General features: G+C 42.1%; 1 protein-coding gene across 1 annotated transcript in view; it reads left to right on the forward strand.

Moving 5' to 3' along the window:
* TBC1D22A (TBC1 domain family member 22A) overlaps nucleotides 1-18,995 on the forward strand; it is a 346,099-nt gene that overhangs the window by 209,712 nt on the left and 117,392 nt on the right. The window contains exon 12 of the mRNA XM_044678628.1: nucleotides 16,845-16,972. Within this exon, the coding sequence (XP_044534563.1) occupies nucleotides 16,845-16,972 (128 nt within the window). The remainder of the gene's footprint in view (nucleotides 1-16,844; nucleotides 16,973-18,995) is intronic.

Raw genomic sequence — 18,995 nt, forward strand, 5'->3', positions numbered from 1 at the left:
CTCCCCATTCCACCATTTCCTTCAGATCTTCTGCCTGGGTCCTCAGAAATTCCTCTTTTGGTTTCAGGACTGGGTTTTAGAGCCATTAAGATGACTGCCCAATAAACCCTACAGACCTGTCTGCATCCCTTCTCTGCTCTTCCTCAGAATTGGCTGTGTGTCCAGGCCTGAAGCTCAGTCTGGCAGCTGTTAGGGATGTCAGCTCTCTCCGGCTCAGAAACATTCCATTGGCTCGAGTCGGAGTGCTTATTACTGCATGGGAAGTCAGAGGCACACGCATTTTCATTTACAGCTGGGATAAATGCTGTCGTTTTGGAAAGATAATGTTTCATTGTAAATTCATATATCTTTTGAGGATTCTCTGAGTTAACTGCTTGTGAGGGAGCATGGTATAAAATAGCTCACATTTCTATGGTGCTTTAAGATTTGCAAATCCCTTTACAGAGATGATCTCATATGAGCCTCCCAGTAGCCTTGTGATCTAGGTGCTGAACAGAGGAAAATGTGGCTTTGGGGTGTAGGGGCTTTAGTTAACTGAGCTTGGCTCCATCTCTGATAGTCTCTGTGACCTTTGGGGAATCAGTAACTCCCTTAGTGCAGTGTTCTTATCTCTGAGCTGGTGGTCAGGGTGGGTGATCTCCAAAGTCCCAACTCACTCAAAATCTTGGAGCCTTGGAGGCTGCCAATTGCTGTCTCTGATCCACTTAGATTCTGGGTCAGGTTCAGTCATAGTTCACACGTGTGAACACACCTGATTGTTTTCTTTTCTTTCTTTTTTTTTTTTTATTAGACATTTATTAATATTTGTTTTTAACCTGTTTACATACTTTATGCCCCTACTTTCCCCTTCACCCCCCGCTCTCCTCCCACCCATGGCCAATGCACATTTCCACTGGTTGTAACATGTGTCCTTGTTCAGATGATTGTTTTCTTTTCGGTTCCTTTTATTGACTGCACTCACCAGTGCAGACACACGCTTAATAGGTGCTGAATCAGAATTCGTGAAGGAGCAAGAAATGACCAAGGCCTCAGCTCTCTCTCTCTCCATCTAGGCTGCCAGAGAGCTGAAGGTGCTGCCTTCATGCCGCCAGTGGGCCCTGGAGAAGGGGGCAGCAATGGCTGCAGGTTGATCCAGACCGACGTCCCTGACTATGTTCTCTCTGGGATGCCGATGTTTCTAGGCAGGCTTGGGTGGAGGCTTTTTTGGACATGAGGCACTTAGCACTTGGTTCTTGTGGATAATAAGGATACTTTGCCAGATTCCATGTGAGCCTGAGGTTAGTGGCAGCCCTAGGCACTAGCCAGTTCAGTGCTGACCTTCTCCCTTCCCCTCCACCGTCTGCAGCAACCTTTAGTCTGTGCCCGGGGGTTTGAAAGTTGAGGACTTGTCTCTACCTGCTTGCTAGTCACCTCACCCCTCTGCTTAGTGCTTACCTCAAAATAGAACGATTATATCCAGTGGTGGTAAGATGGTGCTTTATAAACCTTTAATATGTTGTAAAATATATTTTTATTATTAGATTATTACTGCCCATTCATCATCCCACTGCCTGCCTCCTAGGTGGGGCAGCTTACTTCTGCCCTCTTGACAATTTCTGCTTAGCTATTTTCAGGTCCTTGAATGAACAGAATCTTTCCCTTCCTCACCCGACCCTTCTTGAAACACTTCAGTGGTTCCCCATTATTTACCAGATAAAATATGAATCAGTTAGTCTGGCATTCAAGGCCTTAGCACTTTTGCTTCTATTGACTTTTCTTGGCTTATCTCACACTAGACCCCTTCACATACTATCCGATTCTTCCAAATTCCCTGCTTATCCCTCACAATTTTCTTCCTTGTTGTCTCTGTTGACATGGAGTCTCCAGTGAGGAGAAGTGACTTCTCTGAGAGCCATAGCTAGTTTGACATTATCTCTGCTGAGACCTGTGGCTCCCTGTAGTTTTCTCTCTTTTTTCCTCTTTCTCCTTGGCTTTGTTGGCTTTCTATGTATGAAATGGGGCATGTCTTGTTCAGTGCCTTCTCCATGCCCTACAGGAGTAGCTTGTAGTCCAGGGAAGAAATCAGCAAAAATAGAGAAAGAAAACTATAAACCAGTTTCTCTAATTAATATTTGTGAAAAGGTTTAAACAAAATATCATCAAGGAGATTATAGCTATATTGCAAAGTTCATTCAATATGGCCATGTAAAAGTTATACCAGGAACCAAGGCTGGCTCAGTAGTATGAAATCTATCACTTCGTTGACCATATCATTAACAACAAAAATCATATGATTAATCTCAATAGTTGTAGAAAAAACTTTTGACAAAATATAACACTTAGTTCTATTAAAAATACTAGAGAGCATAGGAATAAAGGGAAAATTGCCTTAAAATAATAAATAGGATCTATCAAAAACTATCAACAGTATCTGTAATAGGGGATAAGCTAGAAGCGGATGCCCATTATCACTGCTTTTATTCAATATTGTTCTAGAAATGCTAGATATAGCAATAAGAGAAGAAATTGAAGGAATTAGAATAGGCAAAATTAAGAACTTTAGGAAAGTTGCAGGATCTAAAATAAACTCACATAAATCATCAGCATTTTCTTCTTCTTCTTTTTAAGAGAATGAAAGAAAATTTATTATGCATCAGGGGGAAACCAATAGCATTCATAAAATCATGTCAACAGATGAAGCAAAAAGAAAATTGATATTAATCAGGACATTAATGTAATAATAGTATAAAATTTAATGATATGCTCTCAAATCTGCATAAATCTAACAAAAATATAAGAAAAGGGCAAGATAAATGATAGAACAAATAATTGCAGAAACTATAGCAATAAGACTTTTGGTGTCTACTAAATGAAACTAAGGACGAATATATACATTTCTCAGTGTTACATGGAACTTTAAAAAATGAGCATGTATTAGGGCACAGAGACATTGTAAATAAGTATGAGCAGGCATAAGTGATAAATCATTAAAATCATAGAATAAAAATAGTAACATTTAAAAAATTATCTTTATTTTATTCTAATAACAAATTTACACGTAAGTTTTCCAAAGTTACATGGTTCCATATCGTCTCTCTCCTTTCTTCCTTCCCTGCCTCCTGGAGTTGACAAGCAATTCCACTGGGTTGTACATGTGTTATCACTCAAAACATATTTCCATATTATTCATTATATAAGAGAATAATCTTATAAAAACCAAAGCCCCAAATCATATACAAAAATAAACAAGTGATAAATCATATGTTTTCATTTGCATTTTTACTCCAACAGCTCTTTCTCTAGAGGTGGATAGCATTCTTTTTCATAAGCTCCTCAGAATTGTCCTGGATCATTGTATTGCTTTTAGTAGCAAAGTCTATCACCTTTGATCGTCCCACAATATTTTAGTTCCTGTTATAATGTTCTCCCAGTTCTGCTTATTTCACTCTGCATCAGTTCACGTATGTCTTTCCAATTCTTTCTGAAACCATCCTATTTCATCATTCTTTATAGAACAATTGTATTCCATCGCCATCATGTGCCATAATTTATTTAAGCCATCCCTCAATTGAGGGAGATCCCTTTAGTTTCCAATTCTTTGCCACCACAAAAAGCATTAGCATGTCTATGTTACCATTACTATCCAACAGGAAAAAGATAGAAAGAGAAATTCCATTTAAATAATCTGACATTATATTAATTATGTTAAAAAATAAAAAAGAGGAGGCAGCTGGGTAGCTCAGTAGATTGAGAGTCAGGCCTAGAGACGGGAGGTCCTAGGTTCAAATCCGGCTTCAGACACTTCCCAGCTGTGTGACCCTGGGCGAGTCACTTGACCCCCATTGCCCACCTTTACCGCTCTTCCACCGAAGTTAAGGGTTAAAAAAAATAAAATAAAAAAGACAATATAATATTAAAATAATCAGACAATATAAAATACCTGCAGAAGCAAACTCAGAAGCTATTTGAATACAATTATAGAACACTTTATACAAATAGAATCAGATTTAACAATTGGAAAGAACATCAATTCCTCCTAGGTAGGCAAAGCCAATATAACAAAAATGACAATTCTGCCTAAATAAATCCACCTATTCAGTGCTATACCAGTCAAACTACCCAAAAATTATTTGATAGATATAAAAAAGGTCAAGAATATTAAGGAAATCAATAAGAAAAATATAAAGGAAGGTGGCCTACCAGTACCAAATATCAAAATATATTATAAAGTGGTAATTATCAAAACAATCGTGGTATTGGCTAACAAATAGAGTGGTGGACCAATGGAATAGATTAGATACACAATACACAGTAGAAAATGACCAGAAAAATCTAGTGTTTTATAAACCTAAAGATTCAAGTTTTTGGGATAAGAACTCACTGTTTGATAAAAACTGTTGGGAAAATGGAAAACAGTATGGCAGAAACTAGGTATAGATCAATATTTCACAGAATATACCAAGATAAAGTCAAAATTTATAAGGTTTTGCAGGAATGAAACCAATGTAACCAAGATTAGAAATAAAACAGAAAATTGGGAAATTTTTTTTAAAGCAGGTATCCTGGATAAAACCTAATTTTTCAAATATGTAGAGAAAGGGGGCAACTGGGTAGCTCAGTGGATGGAGAGTCAGGCCTAGAGCCGGGAGGTCCTAGGTTCAAATCTGGCCTCAGACACTTCCCAGCTGTGTGACCCTGGGCAAGTCACTTGACCCCCATTGCCTACCCTTACCACTCTTCTGCCTTGGAACCAATACATAGTATTGATTCCAAGACAGAAGGTAAGGGTTTAAAGAGAGAGACAGAGACAGAGAGAGACAGAGAGAGACAGAGAGACAGAGAGAGAGAGAAAGAGAGAGAGAGCAGTCAAGTTATTAAGGGTATAAGTCATATCCCAGTTAACAAATAAATGGCCAATGGATATGAACAGGCAGTTTTCAGACAAAGAAATTAAAGTTATCTATAATCATATGAAACCATGCTCCAAATTAATATTGATGAGAGAAATGCAAATTAAAACACCTATGGGGCAGTTTTCACATGATGAAATAAAAACTATCAATAAGCACATGAAAAAGTGTTCTAAGTCCCTCCTGATTAGAGAAATGCAAATTAAAACGACTCCAAGGTACCATCTCACACCTAGAAGATTGGCCAATGTGGCAGCAAAGGAAAGTGATAAATGTTGGAGGGGATGTGACAAAATTGGGAGACTAATACACTGTTGGTGGAGTTGTGAATTGGTCCAACCATTCTGGAGGGCAATTTGGAACTATGCACAAAGGGCTTTAAAAGAATGCCTGCCCTTTGACACAGTCATACCACTGCTGGTTTTGTACCCCAAAGAGATTGTAAGGAAAAAAAAAGACTTGCACAAAAATATTTATAGCTTTGTTCTTTGTGGTGGCAAAAAATTGGAAAATGATGGGATGTCCATTGATTGGGGAATAACTGAATAAATTGTGGTATATCCTGGTGATGGAATATTATTATGCTCAAAGGAATAATAAACTGGAGGAATTCAATGTGAACTGGAAAGACCTCCAGGAACTGATGCAGAGCGAGAGGAGCAGAGCCAGAAGAACGTTGTACACAGCGACGGATACACAATCAAATGTAATGGACTTCTCTACTAGCAGGACAATCCAGAGGAACTTGTGAGAAAGATGCTATCCACACCCAGAGATAGAACTGTGGAAACAGAAATGCATTAGAACAATATATGATCATGTAGTGCGATGGAGATATGATTGGGGTTTTGGCATTAAAGGATCGCTCTACTGCAAATATGAATAACATAGAAATAGGTTTTGAACGATGATACATGTATAACTCAGTGCAACTACTTGTTGGTGTTGGGAGGGGGAAGGGAGGTGTGTGTGTGTGTATGTGTATGTGTGTGTGTGTGTGATCATGAATCATGTAACCATGGAAAAATATTCTAAAAAACAAAACAAAACAACTATGGTGTACCACTTTACATCAATCAGAGTGACTAATATGACTGAAAAGGAAAATTATAGGTATTGGAGGGAATGTGGAAAAATTGGGACACTAATACACTGATGTTAGGGTTGTGAACTGATGTAACCATTCTGGAGAGCAAATTGGAACCACATCCAAAGGGCTCTAAAACTGTGCATACCCTTTAATCCAGCAATACTACTACTAGTTTTTATCTCAAAGAGGTAAAAGAAAAGGAAAAGGATATATATGTTGTGGTATATGATTACTATCATGCTGTAATAAGCAGGACAATTTCATAAAGACCTGGAAAGACCTGCATGAACTGATGCAAAGAAAAGTGAACAGAACCAGGAGAACATTGTACACAGTAACAGTGATGATCAATTATGAATGGCTTAGCTATTCTTAGCACAAAAGTGTTGCAAGACAATTCCAGAGATTCAAGATGAAAAATGCTTTCCACTTTTAGAGAAAGAATTGATGGAGTCTGAATGCAAGCCAAAGCATATCATTTTCACTGTTTTGTTCTTTTTTTTTTTTTTGCGGGGGGATGTATCTTCTTCCACAATATGATTAATAATGCTATATTTTGCCTGATTGCACATATATAACCTATATCAAATAGCTTATCATCTCAATAGGGAGGGGAGAGAGGGAGAGAATTTGGAACTCAAGATGTTAGAAAATGAACATAAAAATTGTTTTTACATGTATTTGAAAAAATAAAATATTATTAAAAATAAAATAGGGATGGGGCAGCTGGGTAGCTCAGTGGAGTGAGAGTCAGGCCTAGAGACAGGAGGTCCTAGGTTCAAATCTGGCCTCAGCCACTTCCCAGCTGTGTGAGCCTGGGCAAGTCACTTGACCCCCATTGCCCACCCTTACCCATCTTCCACCTATGAGACAATACACCGAAGTACAAGGGTTTAAAAATAAAATAAAATAAAATAAAATAGGGAAAAATAACTGTAGACAATATAAAATACTTGGGAGTCTGCTTCCAAGACAAACCCAGGAACTATATGAACACAATTACAAAATACTTTTCACACAAATAAATTCTCCTCTAAACATTTGGAAAAATGATTAATTAATTATGGGTAAGCCAAGCTAATTTTACCTAAATTGATTTACTAATTCAGTACCATACCAATCAAATTACAAGAATTATTTTGTAGAGCTAGAAAAAATAGCAACAAAATTCATCTGGGAGAACAAAAGATCAAGAATATCAAAGGGAATTAATGAAAAAAAATGTGAAGGAAAGGGACTTAGCAGTATCAGATCTGAAATTATATTTTGAAACAGTAATCATGAAAACACTCTGGTTTTGGTTAGGAAATAGACTGGTGGATCACTGGAATAGATTAGACACACAATACACAGTAGTAAATGAACATTGTAATAATAGTGTTTGATAAACACAAAGATTTAGCTTTTAGGTTAAGAATTGAACATCTGACAAAAATAACTGGGAAAACTGGAAGACAGTTTGGCAATAGAAACTAGGCATTAACTTATACCTTACACTGCATACCAAGATAAAGTAAAAATGGATAAATGATTTCTACATAAAAGATAATATAAGTAAATTGGGGAGCATGAGAAAATGTACTTGTCAGATCTATGGATAAGGGAAGAGTTTATGACCAAAAGAGATCAAGGAGATTACAGGAATTCCATAAGATAGATAATTTTGATTACATGAATTTAAAAAAGCTTTTGTCACAAACAAAATTGATGAACTCTGAAAGAAGATTGAAGCATACTTTAAAATGTTTCTTTATTTTTATTGTTTGTTTTCTTTTGCATCATGGCTAATAGGGAAATATGTTTTATGTGATTTCATGTGTATAATCAAAATCAAAATGCTTGCCTTTTCAAGGAGTGGGGAAGAGCAGAAGGAAGGGAGAGAATTTGGAATTCAGTCTAAAAAATATTTAAATTTTTTATGTGATTGGGAAATATTTAACAAAATAAAGATAAGGGAAAAAATATACAAGGTATTCCATCTTACTACAGTGTAGAGAGAACGTGACCTTAACACGACCTAAGTTCATATTTGTCCTCAACTTCTTACTGGCTTTATGACCCTAAGCAAGTCTTTTAACTTTTGTCCTAGTTTCCTCTTCTGTCAAATGGGGATAATAATAACACCTTCCTCCCAGTGTTGTTGTGAGTATTAAATGTGATAGTATTCATAAAGTGCTTTACAAATGTTAATATGCTATATAAATACCAGTTGTGATGATGATGTTAATGATGATGATGATGGTGATAGGAGGGGCGATATCTATTCAGCAGCCTTTCCTGTGTGCAAAGAATGGTGTTAGGTGCAAGCTGGGGTGCGTACAGTCTGGTGGAGGGAATGAGGTCCAGGGGTGGAATGATCATTATTGACTCAAGGAGAGTTGGTGCAAAACTCTTGGACACAGCAACATGAACCACTTGAAGGAAGGGTTGGGCCTCAGAAGGTAGAAATTAAGGTGGGATGATGAAAGGCAATGGAAGTAGGACGAGCAAAGTCCCCAAAGGTAGGGAAGTAGGAAAATTTTGTCTACAATCCAACCTGAGAGGTGTGTATGGAATGCTATGAGAAGTCTCAGGAGAGAGAACATCTTTGCTTGTAATACAGCCTGGCCCACTTTTAAGAATCCATTCCTAATCCCATGGCTCTTGGCAGCAGCCAAGGATGGAAATGAGCTTTTCCTATCGTGAGGTTTCCCTGTGAGTCTCTCAAGGGTGAGGAAGTCTTGGGCAAGCACTTGATGCCTTCTCTACTCCTGGGAGTCTGAGCTACTTTGGCCTTTCTCTGTTCCCATCATGTGTCTGTTGACCCTGTGGAGAGGTTTGTGACTGGAGAGCTTCGCCTGCTTCTTTTAAAGGACAAAAGTAGCCCCCAGGGAATGGGCAGAGTTGACTTCCATATTACTATTTTGAGTAATTGGATTAGTTGGCACTTCTGGATGATGAAAACAGAAAGTGCCTTCTGATGGTTTCTTTAGAATCTTCAGGTAGATATCCTTGTAGGGAGAGTTTTTAAAAAGATCTTCCTTTCCAACTGGATTTTTTTGTAGTGAGGAGAAGGTTTTAAACTAGCTACTATCTAAAAGCTGCCCATGATGCTTCTCTGAGGGAGGAAAAGATGGCAGCTAAATGCTATTCCTCTCCATGCTATTAGAAAGCTTAATTTTGTTGGAGAGCTTTACTCTGCTGAGTTAGATGAAGGGACAGAATAAGTCCCTGGTCTGGATTGGTGGAAGGATTCTGCTTTCCAGAGGACAAAGCTGTACCTACTTCAGCTGATCCCACCTGTGAACATGGTTTTTGGTTTTGGGGTTTGTCAGACTCAGGCTGCCACTCTTCCTCATTCCATAGATTTTAGACTTCTATGAGCCCTTAGAGAGTCTATAAAATACTTGGAGGCAGGGGTAGGGTGGGGTCTTGTGCTGCCATCTATAAGACTCTTGGCTCTGTGAGAGCCAGGAGCAAAGACCTCGTGCTGAGTAGTCCAGTCACTGTCATCATCATTATCATGTGCTCTTAGAGCTAGGAGGGACCATTGAGTCCAACTGTCTCTAGAACATAGGACCTTCCGTCACTTTCATGTGCCATTCTCCAGTCAATGGGTGCCCATTGAGTTTACTCTTCTTGGCCACTACAAAAACAACCCTCTTCTCTCCCCCCCCCCCATGCAATAACATACTACTCTTGCTATTTTGTGGTTATGAATTCTTTTCTTCTGTCTCTGATTTCTTTGGAGCATAGGACTAATAGTGGTGTTGCTGGGTCAAAGAGTTTGAATAGTCCTTTGGGCATCATTCCAAACGATTTTTCAGAATGGTTGAACCCATTCACAGCTTCATCAACAGTGCATCAACAACCCCTAAAGCCTTTGTCATTTTCTTTTTTTGTCATATATTTCTAACATGACCTCATGCTTGAACAAACTATAGAGTGAACTCTTGGGCCAATAAATATTCCTGATGAAAAGTAAATGTGTTTGTATGTGCTAAGTCAACATGATACACAGTTGTTGCTTTTTAGCATAAATCTAGTGGGACACAATATGAATAACTTATTTTTATTTTTAATCGAGGAGACAGCATGTTTCAGCAGAATTTCCAATCTGTGGAGAGGCTGTTGTTGAAAATGCCGCAGAACCTATCAAACCAATATCGACCTTGTTTCTTCTGAATTTTGATATGGAAAGTCTAATTTCTCATGATTTTCAACAATAAAATTATACTAAACTGCTGCCTAAGTATTTTATGAAAAAATATTTTAAGCCTGAAAGTTGACAATAATCACATTTGCCTGCTCATTCATTACATGTACACAATCACTTCCAGTGAAATGGAAATTTTAAATTTAGAATTATTGCCAACCAAATTACCTTTATCAGTGAGAAAGCATCTGTTCACAATTACTTATAATGGAGGAAAAATGAATATTTTCAGCCTATACATTTCCAGACCTGATGTATATAAATTATCAAGCATGCTAAGGCTTTAGTGACCCATTTTTCAATAGGTTTCTCTTTGTGGGCCTCCTCACCAGAGCATCCCTGGGCATTATAGATGCTGGAGTGAGAAGGGTGTAGTAGCTATACTTTATTATTTTTTATCAGTATCATTGATGGATTCAATAAGGAGTTCATCACTGGTTGCTTATTGTTACTTCATGTGACTGAAGAACAAGGGAACCCCTTGTGACTGTTCTGTGACCAAGGATCCAGGAGTCATGACTTCCCCAATTTAGACTTTCCTTGGGACAGAAATATTTTTATCTCCTGTGAGTGGTGGGTGGGATGAACTGGGAATCTTCAGGGATGCTGGTGCCTTGCGGAACATGTTTTGGTCTGTGGTAGTAGGTTCAAGACCATTTTGATTGCACACGTGAGCCTGGAAGGCTCCGTCCTTGCTTGTTTAACTTCCTGAAGGACAGGAGACAGTGGCAATGAGAGGTACTTGCCAAAGAGATGAGGTACCACTCAGCCAGTGTCCTTTGGACTGATGGGTTAGACATGGTGGATAGGACATACAATGGCGACATGTCACCAAGATTGAGTTGATGTGGCCACTCCTACTGACAAGGAGTTCCTGGCTGGGTGTTATTTCAGCCTATAGCCTCTGTGGTCATCTCCATCATTGCTGTCACCATCAACACATAGGGATGCCTTTATATTTTTTCTCTGTGATATCAGTGCCTTTGTGTCCTCATTTTAAAGAGAGGCAAACCGAGGCCTTAGGAGGTATAAGGGGTAAAATACAAAGGGCAGCAGACTTGCCTAGGGTCCTACAGCAAAGGCAAATGGAGATCTTCCTGTCTAGAAGTCATATAAACACTTCACACTCTTCACTGTGTGGCCCTGCTTCTTCATAGTGATATCTGAATTCTTTTTTAATTGTTTATTTAATTATTTATTTAATTAGGATTATTTTTCCATGGTTACATGATTCATGTTCTTCCCTTCCCCTCCTCTCACCCCTCTCCCATAGCCATCGAGCAATTCCACTGGGTTTTACATGTATCATTGATCAAGACTTATTTCAATATTATTAATATTTGCATTAGGGTGATTGCTTAGAGTCTATATCCCCAATCATATTCCCATCAACTCATGTGATCAAGCAGTTGTTTTTCTTTTGTGTTTCTACTCCCACCGTTCTTTCTCTGGATGTGGATAGTGTTCTTTTTCATAAATCCCTCAGAATTGTCCTGGATCGTTGCACTGTGATATCTGACTTCTTTTGGGACCCTGTTCACATCTTCACGATTCCACTTGAGCCGTGTGAGGGGAGCACTCCAGGCCTCACTAACTCCAGGCTCAGGGTGGCCCCGCCAGGAGGGTGAGGATTCAGAAGCACAACTTTCTTGCTTCAAGGCCCACAGTCTTATGCCAGGCTTGTCACTTCCCAGCTAGGTGCAGGGTCTATCCACATTTGGATTCCACTGGAAGCCTTCAGGAACCCCAGGTCAGCTCGTGATTGGGGTAGCCTTCAGGGAAGCTGATGTGAAGATGGTGGTGGTGATGATGGACAAACAAGGAACCAGGAGGGTTAGCTGAGTTCCTACAGACTCTATTCAGATTATTTTGTGGGCACTGTGGAGAGAAGGCATAGAGCTGCCCACTTAGGCAGTGACTGAGAAGGCCTGTGGGAATGAAGCTCCCTTGTATGCCAGGCCTGCTGATTGTACGTATTAGCAAAGCCCTTTGCAAACCATGGTTGGTGGGCTCTGTAAATGCTAGCTGGGATTCTTAGAAAGAACCATGTTCATTTAACACTCCTGTGACAGAAAGCGGCCGGAACCTCTTAAAGGACCTCCCCTGCCTTGAGTCCCTTTGTCCTGGCTATTCTCTTCTTCTCTACCTTTCCCAAGGTGGCTCCTTCCCTGACTGAGCCACTCTATGCTCCCTGTCACCTCTAGCCTAGACTTACTCCTCTATTGGGAATCTCTGGCTTTTCCCAACCTGGCCCTTCCAACCTTTGCTGCTATTCTTTTTTACTCAGACTTCCCTTCCATGAACCCTGCAGTGACCCCATTGGCTGATTGGAGCACCTATCATTCCTTCCTGGGATGCTGGGAATCTCCCATTTGGGTCCCTTTCTCCTAGAATTTGCTCTCTTTCCCCCATCCTGACATGTAGAATCTCTGGCTTCTGTCGAGGCTCATTGCCCCCTCCTCCCGTGCAGGGGGTATTTTGCGGGTCCCCTGAGGGCTGGGGCTTCCCCTCTAAAATAACATATACATGTTCCCTGTATTAGAACACTTGCCCCCCTGAGAGCAGGGATTGGGGTGCTTAGCACAGTGCGAGGCACATAGGAAGCCTCATTGATGGATTGATGCCTGTTGAAGATGAACAGCGCACTGTAGGCCAGACGGGTCCCATTTCTGTAAGTCACCTGCCTTGGCCTTCAGGTCCGTGAGCTCAGCATACATTTGCTCATTGAAGGGGAACCTGTGTGGGGCGCTAGTGTTTCAAAGATGGATCCAACAGAATGGGCACATGAAACAAGGACACCAGGGACTGATACAGCAAAGAGGAAAGTCCTGGGAGAAACTTGGGTGGAGACGTTGCTGCTTCTCAGCTTTCCCCAAGTGCAGTAGGGCCTGAGGAGGGTGCCCAGAGTGGAGAGAAGCCTCCGGACCCATCCTGAAGGACTGGGTGGCGCAGACGCTGGAGATGGGGATGTACAGCTGGGTGGAGGACACCATCTCTGGCAGTATTTGAAGCAGGATTCAGTTTCTTCTCATTGCAAAGAATGGATCAAGACTGATGGGCTGAAGCTACCTCAGTACAAGAGGCAGTTCCCAGTCATCAGAGCTGTCACAGAGGAGCATAAAACAAGCCTTTGGAACTATACAGAATCATCCAGGCCAGAGGAGTGGATCTCATTTTGACCAACTATTTTACAGATGACACATTGAGGCCTAGCCAGGTGAGGTCACTGGCCTATGGGCTGCATAGCTAGGAGATGTCTCGGTGGCATTTGAACCCAGGACTTCCTGGATCCTTAGGCTCCATTGCCCACACATGCTTCCTTTTAGCAACATGGGAGGCTGCTTGTTTCAGATGCCATAGAAGGGATTCCTGATTTAGGAAGGGTTAACCTCCCAAGGATCTTTTGGTCCCAGGTGTTTGTGGTTCTGAGGGCCTTGTCCTTTCCCTTTCCTTTCTTTGACTATAGGCATCTTGAGGACAGACACTGAGCCTGGCAAGTGGGTGAATGGGTAAAGCTCCTAAACACATGTCCAGGATGTCTCAACTCCTGCATTTTAGAAATAAGGTGGTAGAATGGGTAGATAGCCAGCCCTAGAGCAGGAAGGCCTAACTCCTCCTCATCTTTTGAGCAGATCACTTCCTTCTTGGGCTTCTGGGTTCTCTCCTTCCTCTCCAGGCTACAGGATCTTGCCTTGGCAGGACACTCAGGACCTCACCTCCACCTCCACATGCCTCTCTAGCCCTTGCCCCCTTTCAGCTACCTATTCTGTGGTGTTCATGGAGCCTAAGGATCCATGAGGACCTGGGTTCAAAAACCACCCAGATACTTCCTTGCTGCCTAGTCCACAGGCCAGTCACCCTACCTGACTAGGCCTTATTGTGTCATCTGTAAAATGGTTGGCCAAAATGGGCTCCCAAATTCCTTCGCACGTAAATAGAATGTGAGGTTCTAGAGGGCAGCAAGGACTGTCTGCCTTTTTCCTTGTATTAGGCACTTAATGAAGGCTGCCTGTCTTTTGGCCTGCTTGCTGGACTGGGCAGTTCTCATTTGTAGAGAAGGTGCCAGCCTGTGGGGAGAGATGAGTTCCTCATGCCTTCAAAATCCCACTTCCAGACTCTAGATTCCTTCCCCAATTATTGCTTGTTCCTTATCTCAAGTCCATGAGCACATTCCACCACTATTGCCAGGTCTGGAAGCTGCCCAAAGTGGAGGTTTAGCGACTTGGAGATTTTTGTCCTTTATCAAGGGAAGAGGGATCACCAGCTGATCTCCTGTGGAGATCCTCCACCGCCTGTGGAGAGTGTGGGAAGGTCGAAGATCTTGGGCAGTCAGGACAACTTAGACTCAGGATTGGGGTCCCAATATTCAGAGGCTTCAGATGAGGAAAATGAGGCCCAAAGGTAAATCAGGTGATTTCTTGAAGGTCCCACAGAGAAAGTAGTCATCAGAGGAGGGATTTGAACCCAAATCCCTTCTCTTCTTTGCCATGCTGCCCTGATCTTGATTTTCTTCATGAGGAATATGAGAATTTTGATGCCTGCAAGGCCTACTCCATCAGGGCTGTTGAGAAACATAGTCTAAGGTCTCTCTGAGTACAGAGTATTGGAAAAACTTCCAGTCCATTGGGTCCATCCTAGTTAAACTGTCCATGGGAGCCTGGTCTGAAGTTTGAGGTATGGAGGGTCTCATACCACAGCTAGACAGAGGGGGGAGTTGGTGGGACTCCAGAAGGGATACATGGGGTGGGAGGGCTCTAATTTATAGCTTCTGCAGTAGGTGGGATCAGAGTGAAATAAGCCTTTGTCAAGGCATCCCAGATTGAAGAGAGGCTGAAGTTCACCTCTCTGGCAAAATTAGATTGTGGTTGGATTGTGCTGATGGGAGGTTTGGGAAGAGCTGCCTCCCTGTGACAGATCTAGAAAAAAAATCAACTGCGGGAGGAAACTCTTCTTTGTAGGATGTAAATTGCAGGAACTACCTGTGTCTTATTCTTTTATTCCTTGGGTAATTTGTTTTGACTCACTTATTTTCCTCCCCAGAACTGTCATCATCACTTGGGTGTTTTTCATAGTACAGCCACAAACTGCATATTCGGGGGAAATCATTTCATGTAGTTTTTTCTCTCCTGGTGTCAGATATCTTGGTTCAGTGAATTCAGTCATTTTCTAAACTACTGATTCTCAAGTGTTCATCATAGTCGAATCTCACACTGATCAGAACTCACAGTGTCAGAGCACTCCGGGAGTTTTTAAGGAGCCAGTAGTTCTGGCCTTGAGATCTCGTTAGCGTACAAGCGTAGAGCCCCTTGCCCTTGATTATCTCAGAATTGGGGAGTGGGGAGGTATGTGCTCACAGTATTGTTGGTTCCCCATTCCTTACCAAGACCACATTCCACAACTCCTTGTCCTGCCTTCAGGGCTCTTCACCAACCCTTTCCAGTTTTTCTCTTATTGATCCCCTTCATGTATTCCAGGATCCAACCCCAAATTACTTCTTGTCCCCTTCCCTCTGGCTTCTCTGAATAGAAAGTGTCTTCTTCTAGACTGGAGGGAACTCCTCTCCAAGTTGGGCCCAGGAGCTTAGGAAGACCCTGCCAAAGTCTGGAACACTTGTGAGCCATGTCAGCAAAGGGAGGAGTATCAGTGTTGATCATAGCACAGGCTTTTTGAAATATTGAAATATACAACACAGTAATGTATATTATATGTATATATGTGTAAATATGTATGCATATATAGGACAGAGCCAAAGGAACCTCAGAGATCCCGTCTCTTCATTTTATGGAAGAGGACAGTGAATCTCAGAGACTTAGGGGACTTGCTGAAGGTGATGTAACCTTTTGTTGGAGCATGGATGCCATCTTTTCTAAGCCTGGCACCCTGCATAGGTGGGAGCCCAGAGCTCCTCAAGGAGGAGACTTAGAAAATGTTTCCTGAATTGAACCCAGATCATCTCTGTCTAAGCCTCTTCTTGTGACCTAGGAGTCCCCTTCCTTGATAGAGTTGAGCCACCCCTCCCCAAGTGCAGCCTTTTCCCTCTCTCAACTTTTTCATGGAATTTCTTTAAACTTTGAAATTTGGGGCATGCATTAAGAGGGGCAAAGAATCCAGAAGTACTTTGGCTGTCTACCAAGACACCCATTCTAAGAGTGAGATTTCTTATGGATTTGGAGTGAGTAGATGAGGGCTGCTCATCACAGACCATCGTTCAGGCTGCCCATCAGACTGGAAATCAGCATCATGAAGATACGTCCAGTCACCTAAAGGAATCTCTTCACCAGCGACAGAGGGGAAAAGGAATGTGGAGGTCCAATGCCCAGCCTATTTTTGGGCGTCCTGGGGAGTGTTTTGACTTTTCTCAAGGAGCTTTTTGAGAATTGACTTGATTCAAAGAGCTTCAGTTATATATTTACAGTGTTGGGCCTGGGAAGGGCCCTGGGATATGAAATGTCAGAGCTGGGAGGGCCTTAGAGATCCTCCAGTCCTACTTTTTCATTTTATAGATGAAGAAACTGAGGACCTGGAAGGAAAATGGCTTCTCCCAGCTGGGCTAGTCAGTGATCATGCTGGGTGTCTTGCTCAGAACCCTGGCTCTTATCTGTCCTTCAGATAGCAGCTGCTCTCAGTAATAGCTTTTGGTCCATTTGTTTATTTTATTTTATTTTTCTAGAACAAGTGCATCGGCATTTAGACCAGCATGAGGTGAAATACCTGCAATTTGCCTTCCGATGGATGAACAATTTGCTGATGAGAGAAATGCCCCTGCGGTGTACCGTTCGGCTTTGGGACACCTACCAGGTGAGCTCTCGTTTGGTCTTATTTCTGGTGCCTGACCTCTGGGCTTGTAGCAAGGGCTCTGTGGCTGGATGCTCTGCTCATATACCCTGATAAGTGTAGTGAAGGGGCATTGCCCCCACAGAGCCTTAGTCTGGTCTCCAGGAAGCTTATCCCCAACCAACACTATCTTGGGCCTGGGGAAGGCCCCCAGACCACCTCCTGCCTGCACAAGCCTTCCCTTGGGTGCTTGATCTAGTCTCATATCTATGTTCTGGGGAGCTCATTCTACTCTTGGGGAGCTCAAACTTCAGTGTGTCTTTTGTTGGCTGCTTCCTCATGCTAGCCCTTAAGTGCTTGCAAACAGGACTCTCCTCTTTCGGAAATTTTCTATTCTCCAGGATAACCCTTTCCGTGTCCTTCAGTTCTGAGATGGCATGACTTCAGGCCTTCACCCTTTTTGTTGCCATTCTTTGGGTCTTACTTACTCTGAGGTGCAGAGTAGGCCCCGAATGCCTGGATTTGGCTGCCTTTTGCCTGGCAGAGGGCAAGGGTACCATCACCTTCCTGGTCCTCTGTATTTTATCCTTTTAAATGCAGCCTCCTGTCCACTCTCTTTTAAGTTGTACATTACTCTGCATATTCATATTGATTTTTCAGTCCTCTCAAGTCTGCAGAACATTTTAGATGACTAGCCTCGCCACCTCATGTGCCTCTTTTTGGAATGTATTCCTGGTAAATTGTACTTTATTAGATTTGACATGAGGTCCCTGCGTTTTGTGATACTGGCTGTTTTCTGATATCTTGGCCTTCATTTTCAACTTTGTATCATCTGCAAATGCCAGTTGCATGCCAAAAGGACACTCCTAAGAGTCTCTTTCTGCTCTTAGCCCTGGTGGCCTATGTAGTTACTTAGGTTCAAAGAGTTCCCCTTTAATATGATTCCTCTCTATTCTTAGTATAGAATGAGAAACAGGGCCATTGAGAGGAAATGGAAACAAAATCGGTCTGACTCGTGTTCTTTGCCAGAACCCCTGGTCTTTGACTGGACACAAAGATTTATGACAGAAGAGGGAAAGTCTAGTGCCATGTTGGCGAACCTATGACATGTGTGCCAAAGGGGGCTGCTCCCCTCCCCCTCTCCATGTGCTTGAGGACATTTCTTACATCACTTGCCCCTTTGCCTAGCAGCCCAATGGGGGGTGCTTCCTCTCTCTTGTCTAGGGTAAGGCAGAGGGCTCACATATGGTGTGAGGGTTGCAATTTGGGCACTCGGTCTCCAAAAACTTTGCCATCACTGGTCTAGGGGGTTCTGGGTCACCCAGTGGCAAGGGGGATCAGTAGAAAAGAGTATTTTTTTAACCCTTACCTTCCATCTTACGATCAATACTGTGTATTGGTTCCAAGACAGAAAAGCCATAAGGACTAGGCAATGGGATTGAGGGACCTGCCTAGGGTCACCCAACTAGGAAGTGTCTGAGGTCAGATTTGAATCCAAGATATCCTGTTCTCTAGGCCTGGTTCTCAGTCCACTGAGCCACCTAGCCTCCCCTGAGAAGAAGATTCTTAATGCCTTCCCCCAACTTATTATGTACAGTTTCATGCCCTACTGTGGAAAAGAGTCCATGTTGTTAAGGGATTCAGTGGGAGAACTGATCTCGGCACTGGTCAGTGGCACTCTTCTTGTTGATGTCTTGCCTCTCTGAGAGTGGAGTGGTGCTCACCACTTGAATTTGATTTTCCCTTAAAATGGCCTCAGTTGTGGGGATATACCCACTATACAGGGTACTCAGCAGTGTGGTGGGGCTAGTCTCCACAGTGGCAGAGGGGATGCTTTTTTTAGTCCTTTGGAAAGATGATTGGCAGAGAGGGAAAAAGGAAACTGCCCAGTGGATTTAGTGATTCCCTGAGGACCTCATCTCTTTCTGAAATCCTGTCTTTGGGAGACCCCTCTGTTTTCAAGGGATAGTTGTTTGTTTTCACCAGTGGGGAAGAACTTTGAGGGATTCTTCTGCTCTTTGCTCCACACAAATGCTAGCTGTGATGA

The sequence above is a fragment of the Gracilinanus agilis genome, chromosome 5, assembly GCF_016433145.1.
Source record: "Gracilinanus agilis isolate LMUSP501 chromosome 5, AgileGrace, whole genome shotgun sequence".
NCBI lineage: Eukaryota > Metazoa > Chordata > Mammalia > Didelphimorphia > Didelphidae > Gracilinanus > Gracilinanus agilis.